The 22,411-nt window shown below is 33.2% G+C and overlaps 1 protein-coding gene across 1 annotated transcript; it reads right to left on the minus strand.

Moving 5' to 3' along the window:
* Positions 1-5,278: 5,278 nt before the first annotated feature.
* LOC100775374 (GRAS family protein RAM1) lies at positions 5,279-9,595 on the minus strand. Its single transcript, XM_003549005.5, has 2 exons — positions 8,155-9,595; positions 5,279-6,995 (listed from the first exon to the last, which is right to left on the minus strand). The coding sequence occupies exons 1-2, from the start codon at positions 9,103-9,105 to the stop codon at positions 5,883-5,885; spliced, it is 2,064 nt and encodes a 687-aa protein (XP_003549053.1). The 5' UTR covers positions 9,106-9,595; the 3' UTR covers positions 5,279-5,882.
* Positions 9,596-22,411: the final 12,816 nt, after the last annotated feature.

The following is a 22,411-nucleotide window of genomic DNA, read 5'->3' on the forward strand; positions in this document are numbered from 1 at the left end:
TTAATTTTAAGTTGTTAAACGTAATTAAAACTTGTTTAAATTTATCTGTATAGGATATGATATGATGCATTGAAATGTATTATATTATGGCAGACAGAATTAGTGTTTTTTAGACAGACACGTAGAGACATTTTGTTAAATTGGCGGCTTTTACCTTGACCCGGAAATTTACACAGATTCTATTATTTGTCGAAATAAGTGATCCAAGATAATTTTAGAGTGATTAAGGTGTTCCACTGTTCCTTATTGTTATTAATTATGAGCTTGCTTGTTTCAATTTTTTTGCGAAGATTTCTTTTTATAAAAGATACTTTTAAAGTTTTTTTTAATGTTAGTTTAAGTTTGTAAAATAAAAGTCAATTTAGAAAAGATCAATTTTGGCTAATTATTTTGAAAGCTTGTATTAAGTAACATAGTAAAATGTATTTTTTATAACCGTAATTGAATATAAATGTTTTTTCATAAAATATTTAAAATATTTTTTTTGAACGATAATATTGAATTTTATTAAAAAAAGTATTGGAGGGAGTATAAAGTGTACCACTTCACACAAATACAAAGGGAACATAAAATTGGATATGGCAATAAATTCATATTCGTGGGTATCGTTTCGTTTCCAAGTTTGATAGGAAATTATTACTTTGACCGGAAATGAGTATGATAAGGGTAATAGCTGATTCTTAGTAACGGGTACAGGGATAGGAATGGGTATGTGCATACTCCTTTCATCCTCATTCCCATATCCTATATTCCTATATGTGTAATGATTAGATTATTTATATTTTATGTAACATATAATACTTTAATATTTTGTTATTATTTGTCTTTGTAACCAAGCACATACTCATGTCACTCTGAAATTTTTATTACAACAATTACCATGCCATGATTGATTCTTACCTTCATTTGGTGATAGGATTAGAAATTTGGAACCAAATATATATATATGATGGAGTGATAAAGTCTTTTTTCTTGAATATATATGATGTCACTATTTTATAGAAAAATAAATATTTTTTTTCTTTTATCTTTTTACTTTATTTTTTAAAATTATTGGGTGGATATAGGTAGGAGACACATATCCAATACCATTGGATATGAAGATGAGGAACCAAAAATCATACTCGTCAAAGGATGAGAATGGGTTTTTATTTTTGGAGGCTTTCAATTTTTTATGAAGAATTATTTTTTTTAATTTTTTTTAATGTTTGTTTAGGCTTTTTAAAAAAGTGAGAATTTAGAATGGATCAATTTTTTAAAAGTTATTTTAAAAGCTTTTATTAAGTAACTTTTTAATGAAATGTATTTTTTATGATCATAATTAAATATAAATTTTTTCCATAAAATATTTTAAAAAATAAATACCTTGAGAAATTAATTTAAATACCCTAATAATATAAATACTTACCAACATTGTGTAATATGCATAGATAATTTTGTTCTTAGTGAGTATGGAAAAAGGAATACCTTTATTCACACAAAATAATATAAATACTTTGTGGGGACCTCCCTCGGTGTGCATGAATTGAAGTTATAACTACCTAGCAAGGATTAGATTTTATATTTCTGTTATTATCTTGTGCAGAGCAGATTCTGTTTGTTTTTTATCTTTAAATTCAAATCTCATAATCTCTAGCTTTAAGTTGTTGATCTCTTTTATCTATTTATATTCCTATGTAACTCTCAAATAATCAATGAAAAGATCCTTCAGTTGCCTTCTCTACATGAACAATTATGGAATTTGGTAGCTTCAACGACAATTCAGAACTCAGAACAGATAATGTGTTGGTATAGTGAAGTACCATTCTGGCTTGAATTAATGATTCTTTACTGTTCCAACACCTTATGCCTTCTGGTTTCTGCTTCTGCTCCATGTTTTCTTGGTTCGGTAAAAGATGGAAAACAAGAATGCTTGGCTTCCAAGAATGCTCAAGATCAAGACCCACACTTAGAGAGAATTTCTCATTTTTCTTTTTCTATTATCAATTCATTGGATTTCCAGTACCATTATTTCAGAGTTACAAAAACAGAAGATCCCCTTTATACAATACCTCAACTCTGGGATTGCAAGAAAACTGGTCAGTTCATGTTTTCTTCATTTTATTCCTCTGTGTCCTTCCTCTTATCAATCTCCTATTTAATTTCTCTGATTTTGTTCTTGGTTAATTTATATAATCAAATCTTTGTTATACATGGTTGATTATGAATAGTTAACGTTTTTGTGCATGCCTTTTGTTGGTGTTGGGTCAAATAAAACGTGGGACATTAGGTCACCACTACAATGATCAGGCCATAAAGGGAACAAAATGTCAGTATAAGAAAGTCGATGGAGCTTGGATAGCTAAACTTTTGTTTGGATGCCTTAAACGTGCATTTATTTTTTGGTTGTTTTCTTCCCCTGTTAATTAACCTTCTCTTATAATCAGGACTTGCGAGTCATGCATGATATTCTGGATCTGATATTAAGTATTAATTGAACAGTCATTTTAGTTTGTCATATATGCACAATAATACATGTATGAAGCTATAAATAGACTTTTTTTTTTCTTTCTAAAATGGATTAAAAATGAAAAATATTTATCATAATAGATTGGTCAAAAAAGTATTTAATAAAATGAGTGACTTTTGTCACCTAAGAAGTTGGAAGTCTCATCTTGAGTCTTGAGTGACATCTTATTTTTTGTTTGTCTTGAACCATCTCCATTCTAGTTATATCTATGCAATGATTATTTACATTTTCACTCAATTTAGAGTCAGTCAAGCCGACATAAGATATCTATAAAATTAAACTCTTTACTTTAAAGTAATTTCTTTTCAGCTCAACTAATTATGTTTGTGTTATATTGATTAAGCTACTTAGAATAAGTATAAATGTATGGTTATTTATATTATATTTATACTATAATATAGGAGATTCATTCCGTCATAATATTGTTTTACCTAAAATACCATTATTATTGTTTTTTATTTGTAGGATTTAAATCAGGATATTCATAGCAACTCATATTTTAGTCAACCAATTAAGTTAGACTCTTGTGATAAAATACATTTTACTCAACCAATCAAAATAGTTTTTACATCGTTGTTGAATCATAAATCATCGTTTGAATTATCTTAAGATAAATTATTTTAAAAGTTAATAAACTTATCACATCTATTAGTTTTTGACATAATGGACTGTGATTGTAAGATATTTTACGATGTTAGCTCATAACATTTTTTTCTCTTGTTGTATTAAGTAGATATATTTTAAAATAAAGAAAAATTAAAATTACAGTTGTATAGTTATAATATAAAGAAAGTGTTGTTTAACCTTTTATGATATAATTGTATTTCATTATAAATTTTGTAATTGTAATATATTCTTCATTTTTTATTTATATTTTATAATCTTAAAAAAAAATAAAGATTAACAAAATACATAGGAATGAAAACAAAATATGAATGAATTTATTTAAACTTCTTTTTTATAAAAAGTATTTTTTAATAAATTAAGCAGTTTTTTGTTTGAAAATGTTAAATGGATACCTTGCGTCGGCTCTAAACACCTATTACATGCAAAATAAAAACACAAGATGCCACCAGGGTGGTGCCTCTTACTTCTTAGTGACAAAATCACACATTTTAGTAAATATTTTCTTAACCCCATTATGACAGTTAATTTTCATCTTTAATCCATTTTTTATATATAAAAAAACCTACTAACTTTGTATCTTTTACTATATGATTTACCCTTTGGCAACTGGTTAAAATTGTCTGGTCAGTGTTGTTATTGGCTAGGTTATATGACTTATGTTTAGGATGATTTATGCTGCACTTGTCTTATTCAGGGCATTCGTGTGTAGCAATGCATGTCAGTGACGAAATTTGCTCATGTTCTATAAAATGGATGTTTGATGTATCAAACTAGGTGCAGTCTATATCATAATATCAAATATATATTATAGAAAAAATATGAGCTTGTCAGTGATTAAGGTGTTTCACTGTTCCGTATTGTTATTAATTACGAACTTGCTCGTTTAATTTTTTTTTATGAAGATTTGTTTTAAAAAAAAGATACTTATAAAGGTTTTTAATGTTTGTTTCAGTTTGTTAAATAAAAGTCAGAATATAGAAAAGAACAATTTTTTTTAACTATTTTAAAAGCTTGTATGAAATAACTTCTCAATAAAATGCAGGCTTAAATATTTTCAAGATCCCTAAAATATATATGAATATCGCAATTTATCTTTGAAATTTTTTTGTTTCTTGTTGGGTTCCTGAAACTTTAAAAGTTTTGTGTGACATTCCTATCATTAGTTTGCATGGAAAACATGATGGCGTGTCCATCTAAATGCGTGTTATTTAAAAAACAAATTTGTAAACAATGTCATTTTGTGTCATTTTGGATTATTTGATTTTTGTAGGGTTGTTGATTTGAGACGAGGATAAGAAGAATAGTTGTTCTATGGTCTTAAATTGCTTTTGGTTGTGATTGTAGAAAGTTAAGAGTCGTAGATTTTGGGTTTGGGAGGATGATTTGAGAAAATCATTGAACCAAAGCTTTGAAGTAATGTGGAGAATGTGAATGTCTTTGTTAATTTATATAATCAAATGAAAAAATGAAGGAAAAAAAAATTGCAAAGCAACATACTAAGATTAACACTCAATGAAAGATGATCAAGGTATTAGGATGCATTGTTCTATTCCTTTGTGATGGAAGAAGAATTATGTGAATCATGTGTGTTAGTCCATTTGGTCCTATATAATATGATGTTTCTATTTTAAATCCTTATGGAATTCAAACCTCTTTTTGTTTTCAGGTCCCTGGGAAATTTATAATTTTGCTCTAATTCAAACCTTTTTGTTTTCAGGTCCCTAGGATATTGATAATTTTGCTCTAGGTCCCTATATAATAGTTGTTCATTATATGATCATTGACTTGGACTAAATATAGTGTCTAAAAAAAAACAATGTCTCAAAGGCACCTTGCATATATACATAATACATAAATGTGGGATTAAATACTCAGGTTAACAAACTAAATCTCGAGGAAAAAAATTATTTTAATTGATTTTTATACCCGCCACAATTCATATTTAGTTTTATATAAAATGACGAATTTATAATTTTTCTTGTTTGAAAACACTTGAGCACAATTAATCCGGTCCGATTTGTTTAACAACGGTCAAAAATCAACTTTAAGTACATTCAAACGAAATAAACTACTCAGATAAACAAGTGCTGATCTTAATCCCTTATCTCAACATTATTCAAGATCCTCCCATTTATAATACATAACAAACTAATAAAACTAAAACAACTTCAATTATACAATTGTTTTACAATCTTTTGATGTGTATACTACACAAACCACCTCGGTTAAGCCCAATTGCATCGAAAAGTCAATAGCGATAAATAAATTAGCAATAATCGTATTCCCTAATAACATTTTCCCTTACACTTCAAAATACAAAACATTTCCTTATTTGATCAATTTTCCTTTCATCTACACATGCTCCCCTTTAACTTCAATGTTCTACAAGAACATTATTGTAGCAACACACTTCTTAATATATATTTTTAACACATTTTATTTTTTTTATTAGTTGAAATTTATGTGAATCTCACCCAATTGAAAAAAAAATCTATTTAGTAGAAAATGAGACTCACATTATTAATAAGATTCACTTAAATTTCACCCAATAAAAAGTGTTAAAAAGTATATCACTAATATTTCTTTTTTTTTTTCTTTATAATTTCTTCTCCCTAACATATCATATAAACTAACACGTACCAAAGTAAAGAAGTATAACAACTAATTAGCAACATAATAATAATAATCAAAACAAAGAGGACATTAATTAACTCATTGCAAGAGTATGCAGTAGCATTAATTAGCATCAACAACGCCATGCAGACGCAGCAACGATGGCCCTATCCTGCCACCCAAGCAACAAGCAACCCTTATCCTCCGTCAACCTATACCCCTCACATGAATACAACCCCAACAATATCTTCGACTGAGTCACCGCGTTCGGACTCAGCACCACTCCCTTGAACCCCTTCCCCTCCATCATCTTCCGCCACTTCTCTAACCTCTCGTGCCTCTCGAACCTCTCCGGCCCCTCGCACGCCACGATGTTTCGTATCTCCGGCGCGAATATGTACTGCTCCACCTTCGCCCGCTGCGCCGACTCCGCCGGAAAAGTGGCGTCCAACGAGTCGAAAATGGCGGAGTAGTAATGCAATGCCTCAAGAAAACGCCCTAGAAAGTAAGGTCCGTTATGGCTCGCTTCTTGCTCCACCAGAGTTACTATGCTAGGTGCCTGGTCACGTAGCATGGTCAGCAAATTGCCCAAGTGGTTGCCGGGGACGCGGTGGAGGCGGTTAACCGCATTAACCGCCAGCGCCTCCCCGACACGGCGGTTTAACATGTGTGGCTTGAGATCCTCAAGTTGTTCCCCGACCGCGTGGAACTCGAAGGGGATCCGTAGGGAGTGGGCCAGCTCGGTAAGACACCGTCCGGTTTCTCGGACAGTGTCTATCGAGGGGCCCACTCCCGTGATCCTTAAAAAAGGTGCGCCTGCTGGGCGGGCTGCCAGGGCCTGCATGAAGGCAGGCCACTGGTAGCCCTGGAGGATGTCGAGATCGATGACGTGGACGCGTTCTTCGGTCTCGAAAGCCTCGAAGATGGCCTGGTTGGCGGTGAAGTGGGCGAACTTGACGTAGGGACAGGCCTGGTAGACGATCTGGTAGATCTTGAGGACCTCGAGGGAGTTTGAAGGGGTTAAGGGTTTGGAAGGTGTTGTAGGTTTGGGAGTGAGGGTGGAGTTGAGCCTGACGCTTAGGGAGTCGGTGAAGCAGGCGGCGACGCGCTGCATGGAGTCGCCTAAGGGGGTGACGACGCGGTTGAGGTGGTGGAGGTACCTTCTTGCCAGCATGTATTCTTCTTTGGCTACTGCCTCCGCGCATGCCAGGAGCAGGTGCACCAGTTGAAGCCCGCTGTCTTGCTCCTATATATATATTAGGTGATAATTGAGTTTAGAAAGAGTTTCATAATCTACTTTCATACAAGAAATAATTCACTCTCTAATTGGTTCAAGTTTATTAAAAACAACAACATATTATAAATTTTACGTTATATTTTAATAGTTCTCTTATAATTTTAAGATTTTCAATAAGGGATTAAAGAATGTTTAAAGACATGTGTTTGGGACTCTGTTCCTAGCATCCCTCCTCTTATAAATTAAAAGTTTTTCTAAATTGGTTAAATTTCATTTAGAACTTAAAATAGGAAAATTAGTAAATAAGATGTGATATCTACAGTTTTGAAAGTTAATTATGATGAATTTCAATTCCTAGCACTTTTTATTAGGTTTTCTTTGACCATCATGATCTTTATTAACACATAATTGAGTATTATTAATCTTTTCTCATAAATTTAAAAACTTGAGTATGTGTCATAAATATTGATTGGAATCATAAAAAGATAGTGGTTCTAAATTACGTAATTATTTCTCAATCAAAATAATGTATTGTTAACTTTTTTTCAAATTCAAATAACTTATTTCAAGGACTTTTAGATACTCTAAATTGTTTTTATACTCTAATTAATCAAGTTTTATCTTCACAACTTATGTTGACTTTTGTGTAAACCTTTATGAGACACACTAACATGATAAAACTCAGTGAAAAATAAAATAATAGTCGACATCTTTTTATTTTTTTTATATATTTTTTCCTATCATATTATAAACTCTAAGATAGGTGTTTAATAACATTTGTTGGATAACATTTGGAGTATTTATCAAACATTTTCCTGGAAAATAACAGCAAAAGTATATTTAAGGAACTTGTAGATATTTTTGTCCAAATTCATGAAAATTTGAATAAGTTAAGCACAAAACTTGTATAGTCGTTGTATATAGTTTTTTGTCCTTAGTGTTATTCTACTACTAGAATTGGAGTTTGATTTTAGTAACCTATGTTGACTTTAATACAAATCTTTATTTTGTTAATTATCGAGATGAAACTACAAGTTTGATCCAGGAATAGCGCGAAAGCAGTTAAGGAAATGGTCCTTTTTCATGGCATGCCGAAATTATTAAATAGTTGAATAAAAGTTTGAAGAAGCTTTATGGTGAAGTAGGATTGATGGAAAGATTTTGTTACCTGCTCGACTCCTATTGGAATAGGCACCATCAGATTCTCTTGCTGGTGCTGCTGCTGCTGTTGTTGTTGTTGTTGCAGTTGTTGTGCTTGCTGCTTCTCTTGGTAGTGTTCTTGTTGTAGAGCCTGTGAAAGAGAAGCACTAGCCATGGACCCCATCTGGTGATAGATGTCACTCTCTTCTGATAGCTGAGAAAAGCCACCAGCACCACCACCGTGCACCGACGATTCTTCGTCGACGACAACCGATCCACGATGGTACCTCGAGGAGGAATTGTGCAGTGCCAAGCCATCCAACATGGACGAAGGGATTTGATGAGACATTGACAAGTCAAAGCACTCAGATGAACTTGCAATGTTGTTGTGATCAGAGCAACACATCTTGTTGGTTGTTGATGAAGAGTACCCTAATTGGTAGTCCTCCAAGAACTCTATTGCTGGCAGTGAGAGGTTCTCAACATGCTGCATGTATTGATTGTTGGGTGAGTTGAAAACCCTGTGGAGGGGGCTAAGTCCTTTGCCTTTGTTGCTGTTGAAGGCTCCAATTTGTGATGATGAGAAACGAGGTGGGGAACACCCTGAAAGACTCTGGCCTTGCATTCCCTGAGCATAGTTGTAGTTGCAATTGTAGGAAGAGGCTTGTGGGGTCCTCACTGGGGAAGAGATCATGAAATCACCATCTAAATTGTGGTCAGCAAAAAAAGATTCCCACATTGAACTATCTGGTGACTGAACTTCCACATCTCCATCAAGGTCAAATTTGAGTGATGGAAGGTTTAAGCTTGGTGGGGTTAGGCTGGTTTGGTCTAGATCACCAGAGGATTGAGTGGCATTGTTTTTCTTGGATTGCATAACTGAGTCATTTGAAGGAGTGGTGGGTTGTTGGACTTTGGTTCTAGAGTTGTTGTTCTCACTCTTGAGGGACACTGAGCTTCCACACAATGAATTCATCATTTTTTTTTTTGTTTCTTCTTCCTTCCTTTTTTGGTTAACTTAATTTCCCCCCCTCCCTCTCAATTAATTCTCAATACCTCACAAGCAAAGGCAAAGGTGTTAATATTTGAAACTGTTTATAATTATGCTTTTTTCTGTGTCTCAAATTTGCTCTCATTTAGCCTTAGTAGTGTGTAGATTGGTTGGTTTATGGAAAGAGCAAAGTCTCTAATTTCACCCTTCTTATTGAGGGAGGCAGGGGGCACAAAAGACAACACCTAATTCCAATAGTTTGTGATTGGAGGTTTGTCTTTGGTAATCTCCATTCATATGTAATGTCAAGAGTGTTTGCTGGATTTTCAGAGGCCTAATTTTTGTCATTTTTGCCTACCTGTTTTAACCGTTTACCACAAGGCTTTGGAATACTTGTGATTGCAATAAAAGACAAAATGGCTGGGAGGGCCCCACTTTCTTTGGGCCGGCCCATCTGCTTACAAGGTTCTTCTTTTTATACTCACTTGAGGAATCATTGGCATGAAATGAAAGCATCGTTTGATATATTTTTTTCTCCAGAAAAACAGAAAAGGGAAAGAATGAGCTATCACAGACAACTAGATTACTTAGACCTAAAAAATTACAATTAAATAACAGTACAGTAGTAATATTTTTCCACCTTACATTACTTTATTCAAATAATTAGAAAAATTATTTTATATTTTAAATATTGTAAACGTATTTGTTTTTCATAGTAACTCTATTATCTACACTATATATAAAACATTCTAAAAGTTTTCTATGTGTCAATTGCTTAAGATGTGTTTATTTCATGGAACGATCTTATATTTTCAAAAATCACATCCCCATAAATATTATGATCAGGAATGTTATTCCTTAGAGCATTTTAAAATGCGTTTAGTTAGATTTTAAAATTTCCAAGAATATTTTTAGAATAATTGAAATAAAAAAAGAGTGGAATGAAAGTTATAGTTGAGTTAGGACACAACTTTCCACATTTTCATTGAAATATATATAAATTTTTCACCCCTCATAGAAAAGAAATGACTTAAACCGTGATATAACTACTTTCCTAAGGATAAACATTACCCAAAATAATTTTTCAAAACTCATAAAATATATGGGAATACTACATTCTGAAGTTTACATTTATGAGAAGAAGCTTTTGATCTCTAAAACAAACATACTATAATCCTGGCTCTATTATTGTAAATTGTTATATAAATTATGAGTAGAAAATATTTTATCTTTGAGTATTCAAATGCCTAATATTCAAACTCAATATCATTGATTAAATTAAAACAATCTCCATGATTTAATGCAGGTGCTTTCTTTCCTATATATGATCGTAATTTTGTTTACTATATAACAAATTCATCAAGTCATCAATTTTACTAATAAGATAATTTCTCTAAGTAAAATTCATTTCTCACATGACAATACATAGAAATGACAAATTTTTTTTACATAAAAATGACAATTCGACATAAAGCTAACGAGTACTTATTTCTCACACTCTTTATGAGTTTCTTAAATTTATTAAAAAGAACATCATTTTTGGTAAGATATTACTTTTCATTGAGTGTCTCTCCAAATTTAAAATAAAACTCACTAATTGATTATTTTTAATAAATTTTAACAAATCATAAAGAAAGTTCCATAGAAAAGAAATTATTAAATAATCTAAATCAACCACATTATTTATGATCATGAACAATAATTATGTAACATGTAAATAATAAAAAAATATAATTATTAAATAAAAGATATATTTACTAGTTACTAACAAACATGATGATGCTAAACTACCTAATTAGTTCTTGTTAGAGAGAGTGTAATTAATATTCCTCTTATAAAATAATACTTAGGATGAAAATTGGTCCAGATCTAAATATGAGTAATTATCTTTAAATTTTTTTTGGTAATACATAGAAATAGAATGAGTATGTTATCATCTATCGTGTATCTTTAAAAAAATTTTGGTAATACATAGAAATAGAATTTTGGTAATACACAGAATTGTCACACTTTAAGAAATCAATGCCATAAAGAGAAAAGTAGCTACTGAAATTAAATTTTACTATTATAATGTAAACAAATGATTTCAATCAAATTTAAAAGATAAAAAAACCAATGAGCATCTCATATAATTAATATTGTTACTATTATGCATTTGTGCTAAATATTTGGAAGAAAAAAAACTTTGCTGCTCATAATAATTTTATTCGATTTACACAATATTGCTTCCCATAGAAAATATATGTAATTTCATTATAAAAAATGGAGAAATAAGTAAGAAAGAAAATGATCTAGAATAACATCAAGTTGTGAATTTTTTTTTGTGTGTGTACTAAGATTGATAATAAAGATAAAACTAAACTAAGTCCTCATGCATTTATTTCAACCCAACCATTAGACCGACTCTAGTAGGTCTTAGGAATCCAATTAGAATGTATTATAAAAAAAAATATTTATACTGAATTGTAAAAAAAAAAATGCATTAGTTGTCTTCCATTATTGAATTATCATTTATAGTAAGTTATTTTTTTTATTGATTTACTTTGAAAGTTATATTTAATTAGAACGACTTTAATTAATTGCTAGTGTAAAAATGCTTATATTCAGAATGTAATAAAATTTAATCTTAATTATTTAGAAATAATTTGAAAAAAAAATATACATAAACTAACAATATAAATCTAATAACAACTTGTCATATATGAGAAACTTGCTAGACTTTTATGAATTACTTTAAAATTATGCCAATCATAATTTTTATTAATTATCAACAATATAAATTTTTTTACATGGACAACAAATAGAAATTAAGCCCTTTTGACATAAGACAAATTAAATAGCTATAATTTTGACTTGTAGTATTTTTTTCTATGCACGCAACGAAAGAACTGCCACCACCATGTAGTAAGTTATTGTTATGGTGTTGACATTTTCTCGAATCAATCAAGGGAGTGGTGAAAATGAAAGGAGGACGTCATGCATGAAATGAGAAGCAAATTAATTAAAAATTAAAAAGGACAAGAAAAGAGACATAGGCAACGTCGTCGCTGTGGGCCGCCCTACTCCTTTGGATTTGCCAAAGGAATGAAGTGCTTGTTTGTCTCCAACCCATTTTCTTAATTTCTTCGGCGGCATCTCTTTAATTATCTTATTAATGTGTACAGAATTTTGAGCCATCAATTATTAATCTTTAATTTCCACTTCAATTATTTTAACCATTCAGCTAATCTTGCTTCACTATAAGCAGCACATCTGATTTATTTTGTTTATGAAAAAAAAAATGCTTTTCCATCATTGCACTTTTCTTTGCTATTGTCTCGTTTACCGTGAGTCTAATCTAATACATTCACTGGAAATAGTTTATGCATAATGCTAAAGCAAGGTGTACAAACTACAAAGTGGTTAAAAAACAATATATATTGATCATATACATCTTACCATATTTGATAACATGAAATATTTGTATACCGTACATGCTGTATATGATTAAACTTAGATTTTTCGTTCATTAAAAACGTGTTAGTACGTGCTTAAGGTTTTAAATGGTTAACTATTTTTTAGCATTAATATTATTTTATATAGAAGTTGTTACAAATAATTAGTACTTACTAATCATAGCGTATTAGGCTAAAACACACGAGGGTCAAGTCATCTCTTGGTGCCATTAATTTGTTGGGTTTATGGATGTTGCGTTCAACAATGACTTGATTGAGTATATAACTCAATCCGTTAAGATGATTTATTTTTTTACACTTATATTCTCACATGTGTTGTTCTACTTACATAGACAAAGTGTTAGAAAGATCGAAAAAAAAATATATGGAAAAGTGAGGATGAAAATGTATGTATCTTAGAATTAGAATGATGTGAATTTGATCTAATTTAATCCACACAATCAACTTGTAAAATGAGAATTTTCTCTCACTTAAATATTTTTCCAAGTTTTATTTCTAATCAATATATGATTTAATTTTTTTATAATATACTTCTTCACACCCAAGACACCTAGCACTTTTTAGGCTTATTAGTACCTGAATAATATGGTCATAACAAATCTAAAATAAATCTTGATACTATTTTAATTAGAATGTAACTTCGAACTTATTCAATTCTACAAAATCTACATAATAGTAACTTATCAAAAAGAAATGTACAAAAAGACGATTTCGTAAACTGAAAGTAGATTGCACAAGGAATATCATGGAATTAATGGATATTTAGTAAGCAAGGGTTTTCTTAGTAAACGATGAAATAAGCAATGATGTCACGAAAAACTAAGATCTTCATAGTAGACTGCTAGTTCTTAACCATTACTGCCTATTGGCATATAGGTTGATAGTTAACTCTTCCTCTATTTATTTTTTGTTTCTACTTTTTTTCCTATTTAAGCTTTAATCATATAAATGAAAAAAAAAACCTTGAGTATCTTTTATTTTATAAGCAAAATTAATTAAAATTTGAGTACAAGAGGTACCCAATAATATGTATCAAATGGGTGCAGCGCTCAAAACAGCATTGGAACTTGCAAGTATATATACTTTCATCGGTGTCAAGTTTAGATTTATCCTAACACTGTACGTATCCTTAAGTCGAATAACTTTTAATCATAAATGAAAACAAATTCAATGTCTCTTGAACTTGTTTTAGTGCATGAAACTTTCCAGCCAAGAAATTATACAAACAAACTTACAAACTTAGTTTCATCTAGAAACTACCTCTCTAACTCAGGTTATGATTTACTAGAATTAATGTATCAAAATTCTACAAAATGAATTTACGAATTTTGTTAATTTGTTGAAAAGTATATTAATTTATCATAAGTAATAAAGTTAAAACAAAAATTTAAGTGTTCGAATTCATTGGAACTTTGTTTGTACTTGAGTCGATGAATACCCAATTTATAAGCAAGAGGTAAAGAATTGCAATGGAGAGAAGAAAGAAATAATTTGAAATTAAAAGGCAAGAACAATAATATAAACAAGATTAAATGTAAATGATAACTTCATAATTTAAATATGTTGGGACCTAGCATGCCTAACTATCCTTGATGCAATATTAATATGTTTATCTATTTAATGTTTTTCCAATTTTCACAAATATCTACTAAGACGTTCAACCCTGATCCCTCACGATGAAGAGTCTAATTTATCTTTTTTTTCTCCCAAATCCATTTGCAAATATAAAATAGTAAATTGCATGAAGTATAGAGATGTATGCATAGACAAAACAAAATCACTCTATCTCTAGCAATGAGTTATTTAGATGCCCTTTCCAAGTTCTTTAGAAATGACAATTTCCCAATGTATAACCCCTAAAACAAATGTATGGATGATCGTACCATACAATATAATGAAGAGCAAAAAAGAGACAATAGAAACATAAATTTCATTTAATAGATAGTAAAAGAAGTTACATTACAAGGGTGTTGGTTGTTAGGCTCCCAACAAAGGAGATTTAGTCTCTCATGGCCATGAGAGACTTTACACTTTAAGGCCTGATGTGAATAGAGAAAGAAAAGGGATGGATAAAGAAAGAGAAGGGGGGAATGGTTATAGAGAGAGAGTTTCTCCTATAAGAGATGCTCAGGCTTTGGGTGTACTTAATAGAGAGTTCCGAGTCTCGGTGTGTTACATCGAGATCTCGTGCTAAGCGCTCCTTTTCTAGGCTTAGCAGGGTGATCACGCGCTGAGCGCAATAATGTCTGGGCTTAGCGAGGTGGTTACACTCTTAGCGCGTGATTTCACGCTAAACGTGCCTCTAGGCTTCTTCGTGGGTCTTTTTTACGCTAAGCTTGAGTTTGCTCGCTAAGCAAGGATGATGTGCGCTGAACCTGACTTGTGCGCTAAGCGTGTTATCCCTTTTAACTTTTTCTTCAAGGTTTTTTTTCTTCAAGTTTTTGCATCAATTTTCTTCCAAAGCACTTGAAATTTTCTTCTTTTGAATCCTACTTGTCAAAAATTACAATGGTATTAAATTCTTTATTATTTCATTAAAAACAACAGTATAGTGAAGAAATTTTAATCATTCTTAACCAAAATTGACTATCAATTAAACTCAAATTTCACATTTATCAAATTTATCAGAACTTTTGAACAGGTGTAGATGTTATTGGTCAAAATAGATGAAAGGGAAGACACCTTAAGGAGTACTTCACCCACAGAAATAATCAAAGAGCATAAACAGTATTGATTTTATAATAAAATTGAACTTCTAATAATTAATTTGTACTGTCTAGAGTCCATAAAATACATGTGATATTCTATATGACATTTCAAGACACATGTCAATTCTCCACATCAGCTCTGGAACAAGAGCACGAACACTCGGCCCTTAGCAACCGGACTTCCTAATTGACATGTTATCTCTAATATCTTATTATTTGAATATATTTGAATCTCCTTATCTCTTGGCATGTATTTAATTATCTACAAACTACACATTATCTATAAGGTATAATTATTTACTAGTTTTTATCTTTAAGCTACGTATTATCTTCTAACATTATCCATAAGCTATCGACTCTTATCTATAATCCGAGAATTATATGTAAAGGCTATAACAGCCCCTACAAACAAGGAACCACAACTTCACTCCACCCATATAAATATCAGGTTTTGTCGAACCCTCAACACATCCCACATACACACCAGCACACGAGCAAACACGCCTGTGCATACGCTCTTATATTTTCTCTCTCTTATTCTCTTAACTCATACTTACTTGAACGTCGGAGTTTAATTCAAAGCCAAAACATTTACTCAAAAACCATATTACTAACCGACTCACAACTTACTGTAATTGAACCACTGTGATAACAAGAATTCTTGTGAAAGATAATTAATTCAATCATCGTGAATCTAACAATATAAACATTTTTTTAATAGAAGCCTAACTAAAGTTGTCCACCAAACATTTTGACGAAGTTGAAGGAGCTCAATCTCTTTCTCTATATATTGATGTGCTTCTTAAAATAAACTAAACAATTGTTTAAGTTAATTACAAACTCAATTTTGAAAACCATTGTAAAATAGTTTCTCAGAGAATTAAAATGAAGAATTATTTCCTATCAACTTTCTCCCTTTAGTCATATGCGCCAAAATTAAAACCCTATTAGCTCATTTTAAGTTTCTCTTATTGTATGTAATTCTTTGGTTCCTCCATATAGCTAACAAGCATAGTCACTATGGCATCATAGATAAACACTTACAATGGGAGAAAAAAAGAAGCCAAAATCTCAAATCTCAACACATCTTTTGTTTGCAAATTGTCTTCTCAACCTGTATAACTCCTCATTTATATGGGTTTCGATTGACTATATATGTCACTTATTCTTTGGATAAATAATGTACGTACAATATTTTTTATATTGTCATCTAATCATAATCTATTATATAATAGCTTAATTTGTTAACTTTTACATTAACAACCATATATATATAAATATATATATTATCTTATAAAAATAATTATTTTATGTGAGAATGAAAATGATGAATCTCAATCAACTGTAAAATTAAAATAAAAAGTCAAACTCTTTTCACTCTCAGATTTTGTGACAAAAGCAACAGGTTTTTAAAGAGGCCCGCACTTCAGATAAGTTGATCTTACATTAATTAATTGGCAGTGGAAAATAGGGAAAATGAAAAGGATGGAAAAGGTCTTAATAAAGTGGAGCATGCTAGTGAAGGTCAAACTCACGTTCTATCAGCAGCGTTAAAACTTGTTTTATGTATTGTTTTGATGTTCTGAAACAGATGCTATTTGGCTATAGTTCTATTGGAATTTGTAAATGGTACATATGGCGTACTCAAAGTGATAGTTCAATTCTAAGCATGCATAGCTTTAGTCTGAATAAATGTTATTATCATTATCCTCCTGTACCTTTTTTTTTTAATTTTTAAATTAAGGCTGAGATGAGGTGATTAAGGAGGAGGATTTCCCAGCAAAGGACACCCTATCCCAAAGTCACCTGCCTTAAATAACATTAAAATGAAAGAAAAAGCTCAAATACAAAAAAGTGGGGGATTTATACCAAAACCCACAACAGCTTAACGAAACCTATAATGTGGATGAGACATTCTATTTCTAAGAAACTCATTTCTAACAAAAATGAGAACGAGTCCCACCAAGTGAAGCAATCACTAGACAAAGCACCAAGGTTGGTCAACTTGTCCGCACAAAAGTTTTCTTCTCTATAAATATGAAAAATGACTAAAACTATATGTTTGCAAAAAATTGGCAAACTTCAATTCCCATCTTTTACGCAGCTTCCAAGGGACAATGGCGAGATTAGAGATTAGAGAAAGCTTGAATAACCCATACAGAATCACACTCTATCCAAAGGTTCAACCACCCTTTCTCTTTGGCTACTTTCATGACCATCATGCCTTTTATAGGTTTTCACACCTTATTAGTGAGTAAATATCTTTGTTTTACTTAGCATTTTAGATTAAATTTGCAAATAAAACTTAGAAAAATCATTTTAGAAAACAAAAATAGAATTTCTTGTGTTTTTTTTTTTTTTTCTTGTGACTAGTTTCACAATGGACCAAATTAAAATGACATTTAGCCCATTAAATAGTATAATTTTTTGGTTTGACACTTAATATTTTAATCAAGGTCTAGGATTCGATCCCTAACTTAAGCATGAAATAACAAAAAGAGATATCACTTTACTACTAAATGGATCAATTCGGTGGAAGGAGATTGGCTAGCTAGACTAAAAAATAGTACAATTTTTATGGTTCATTTTTAATTAAAAAAAAGATATTTTAACAATTTCTAAAAACTACAAAAAAACACAATAGTTTTGTTGATAACAAAAAGTGGTTATTTTCTTTCTACATTGATTAATTAAAAATAATTTTTCTAACCCTAATTAATCCAAAATTACATGAGAAGCTTTTTTCTAATAACACTATATGCGATCGTAGTACTCTTCTAAAGTGAAAAAAATGTCAAACAAATATTTTATTTGCTATAATTAATATATTTTTATAAATATAATCAACTTTAAACTAATCTAATGATATATATATATATAAAGTTATCATTGTTATAGATTTTAGTAAGTACATTTGATGTCCACCGTGGGGTTGCGGTAAAACTTACCTTGCGGCCTCTTTTCACCAATGATTAGCACGCGGTCTGGTTTTAGTCACAAGACATAACTCACAATGACACCCTCCAACAACTCCAAACACATATTATACAGAGATGGACCGACGCCACGCGGAGGAACTCAAAAAGTTGAAGGATGACCATGACCAGTTGGAGGCTCGTGTGAGAAGCTCCCAGGACGACAAGCATTCTACCCACACAATACACGAGCATACTCAAGGGAAATCACACCTCCGACAAATCATCAACACCCAAGATGATCTTAGTCTCTCGCACTTACACCACCATGAAGGGTGAATGACTCATCGACACCCCTTTGTCGACTGCATTATGGAGGTCGACTTACCCTTAGGTTGGAAACCGCTTAACCTAGAGCGTTATGATAAAACTACCAATCCAGACGAGCACCTTGATGCATTCCACACCCAGGCTAATCTCAACACCAACAACGACGCAATCTGATGTCGAGTTTTTCCAATGTCCCTCAAACGGGTACGGAGGACTCCCTCCAAGGTCCATCGACAGTTTCGACACCCTTGTTGAATGTTTCAGCTCTCAGTATGCAACCAGCTGGTCACTTCGCATGACTTTCGCTGTTTTAGCCAGTCTGCGAGAAGCAAATGATGAATCTCTTTGAAAGTTCATGGACATATTTGGATGAATTGTTGTCCAGATCAGGAATCTTAACCCTGAAGTAGCACTACATTCCATGTTACTCGCCTTACGACATGGTAAGTTTACAGATAGTTTATGCAAAAAAACTCCTAACAGCATGGACGAGTTACGTGAACAAGCCAAAGGCTATATTCAAATGAAGGAGATGTTCAGGTTTAGAAACGAGGTCTGACAAGCTGGACAAAAGCCAGATAAAAGGGAAAGAGGTACCAAGACCGAATCATGCAAGTCGGACGAAAGGCATAAGCCGAACAAGCGTCAACCTCTCCCAAGGGGACCCAGGTATAAGCGTTACACACCCTTGATGGCCAACCGAACCACTATTCTTGAGGAGACCTTCAATGCAGAGGTACCCATAAAGCTAACTCCGCCTTTTCCTTCCAAGTTCAGGTTAAATAGAACCAAACACTATAGATACCATTGCAGTTATGGTCAAAATACAGAAGATTGTTGGGCTCTGAAAGATAAAATTGAAGAACTCATACAGGCTAGATATCTAGCCCAATTTGTGAAGAGATTGACAATAACCAGTAGGAGCAAGACCCGAAAGACACCAAGAGGACCAACACAGAAATCACGATAGAAGAAGGGAAAGAGAAGAAGACAGAGGCATCACCAACAAAGACACGAACAACAACCTTAGCAAGAACAAGAAAAAGAGCTCGCCCAATAAATCAAAGGTATAATCAACACCATTGCGGGTGGATTTTCCTATAGAGGGTTGTCTAGTCGATCTCAAAAGCGCCATCTCCACGTCATCTGGGATATCGACATCAACTGCGTCGACATACATGGTTGTCTCCATCCCACAACATTCATAGATAGAGACTTTAGAGGCATCAATCCTATCAACTAGGACAATCCCATGGTTGTCTCCATCGTGATTGTCAATTTCATGGTATCCATGGTCCTTATAAACCAAAGTAGCTCCAAATATACTTTACTGAAAAACATTCCAGCGACTCGAAGTCTCACCTGATAAATCCAGCCACACTATGGCTTTGTAGGAGAAAGAATAGAGACCAAAGGCTATGTAGACCTAATGACCACCTTTGGTTAAGGCCAACTCTCTAGGAGCTTCACTGTCAGGTATTTAATTATTGATGCAGATACATTCTACTTTGCTTTGATTGACAGGAAAATGCTGAACGAACTCGAAGCCTCCCGAAGCTCGCAGAGAAAGTGAAGCCATTCTACAAGCTACTCAGGAAAAATGAGCCGTTCCTATGGGACGAAGCTTGTAAGCAAGCTTTCTTGGCCTTTAAGAAGACAATTGTCACACCGCCAGTCCTGAGTCGACCCAAGCTAGGAGTAACCCTAATTTTATACCTCTCAGTAGCTGACGAGGCTGTCAATTCGACCTTTGTACAAGAGGAGGGAAAATACCAGCTTTTCATCTACTTTACTAGTCGTATCCTTCATGATGATAAGAAGCGACACTAGATGATAGAGAAGGTAGCACTGACACTCATAACCTCGGTCCAATGCCTAAGGTTGTATTTCCAAAGTCACCAAGTGATGGTCAAGACGGACTACCCCATCAGGCGGGTGTTGTGAAAGCCTGACCTGGCAGGAAGGATGGTAGCATAATCCATAGAACTATTAGAGTTCTATCTCCGGTACGTACCTTGTGGCCCTATGAATACCCAGTTCATGACAGACTTTTTGGCAAAGTTTGTTGGCAACAACTAAATCACCCTAAACTGGTGGAACCTCTATATGGATGGAGCGTCCAACGTGAAGGGAAGTGGAGCAAACATCATCCTTGAAGGACCCGACAACACTACTTTAGAGCAAGTTTTCAAGCTCAACTTCAAAGCATCAAATAATCAGGCCAAATACGAGACACTTATAGCAAGCCTAAAACTAGCAAAAGAAGTTGGGGCCAAGAAGCTAAGGTGTTACACTGACTCATAGCTTATCCAAGGACAAGTTGCCAACAAATATCAAGCCAAGGAGGCAATATTGCTTAGGTACTATCATGTTGCAAGAACCTCTATTGATGGTTTTGATTGCTTTGAGATGCACCACATTCCAAGAGAAAGCAACACCTGAACAGACTTACTCTCCAAGTTGACCAACACCAAAAGGACCAGACATCTCAAAACCATCATCCTGGAGACACTCTAGGCTCCAACCAAAGACACCAAAGAGGTCATGGTAGGATAGGAGAAGGAACTAGATTGGATGACCCCCTACAAGAATTTCTTAATTTGGGGGGTGTTACCATCAAACAAAAATGAAGTCCAATGCCTGAAAAGGAAGGTCAGCTACTACGTCATCCTTGATGGTGAGCTATTCAAAAGAGGGTCAACAACACCCTTACTCAAATGCCTAAACAACTAACAAGCAAACTATGTCATGCAAGAGCTACATGAAGGAATCTGTAGCCTTCATACCAGGGGACACTCCCTGGCAACCAAAGTGGTACGTGTCAGATACTATTAGCTGACACCTTTGATTTCATAAGGAGGTGTAGACGATGCCAAGAATTCGCAAACGTTCCACGCACCCTTCCTGACAATTTCCATAGCCTAAGCTCCCCTTGGCCTTTCGCCATGTGGGGGATGAAAATTTTGGAACCCTTGCCAAAGGCCCTAAGAGCGGTTAAGTTCCTATTGGTCGCCATCGACTATTTGACAAAATGGATTGAGGCAAGGCCATAATGAGATATCTCATCCAGCAAGGTAGAAAAATTCACCTAGAAACATGTCATATCTAGATATGGTCTCGCTTACACCATCGTCATCGACAACGATACTCAATTCAAAGCTCAAGCTTATAAAGAATTCATAACAAGGTTAGGAGTCAAGCACCTCATGAATTCTGTCGAACACTCTCAAACCAACGATCAAGCAAAGACAGCCAACAAGTTCATCCTTAAAGCCTTACGCATAAGACTTGGCAAGTCCAAAGGTCTATGGAAGGAGGAACTCCCTAGCATACTTTAGGCTTATCACTATTCACCCAAACAACTACTAATGAAACTCATTTCCGACTTACATATGGCACAAACGCCATAATCCTCGTCGAAGTTGGGGAACCGTCGACAAGGAGACTGTTTTTCTAGGAACAACAAAATGAAGAAAATATGAGGGTGGAACTAGAGATAAAGGACAAAGTCCAAGATATGGTCAGAATCAAGGAAAAGACCAACAAGCTCCAAGCATTAAGAAGATACAATACAAAGGTTCAGTCTCGAGCCTTTCAACCTGGCGACCTAGTGTGGCAAGTCCGGGGTGAAGCAAGGAAGGATCTCTGAGTGGGAAAGCTAAGACCTAACTGGGAAGGCCCATTCAGGGTTGTGACAAGCCTAGACAACGGAGCATATAGGCTACAAGAACTAGATGGTAAAGCAATTCCAAGAACATGGAATGCTACCCATCTAAAGTTCTATTTCAGTTCACTTGTTACAAGATCAGGTGCTATACTTTTTTTCCTACTCAAGTTGTTTGTCCCAAAAGAGAAAATTCAGGATTTTGACTTGAGAAATTTTAAT

This window comes from Glycine max, chromosome 16 (assembly GCF_000004515.6).
Source record: "Glycine max cultivar Williams 82 chromosome 16, Glycine_max_v4.0, whole genome shotgun sequence".
In the NCBI taxonomy this organism is placed as follows: domain Eukaryota; kingdom Viridiplantae; phylum Streptophyta; class Magnoliopsida; order Fabales; family Fabaceae; genus Glycine; species Glycine max.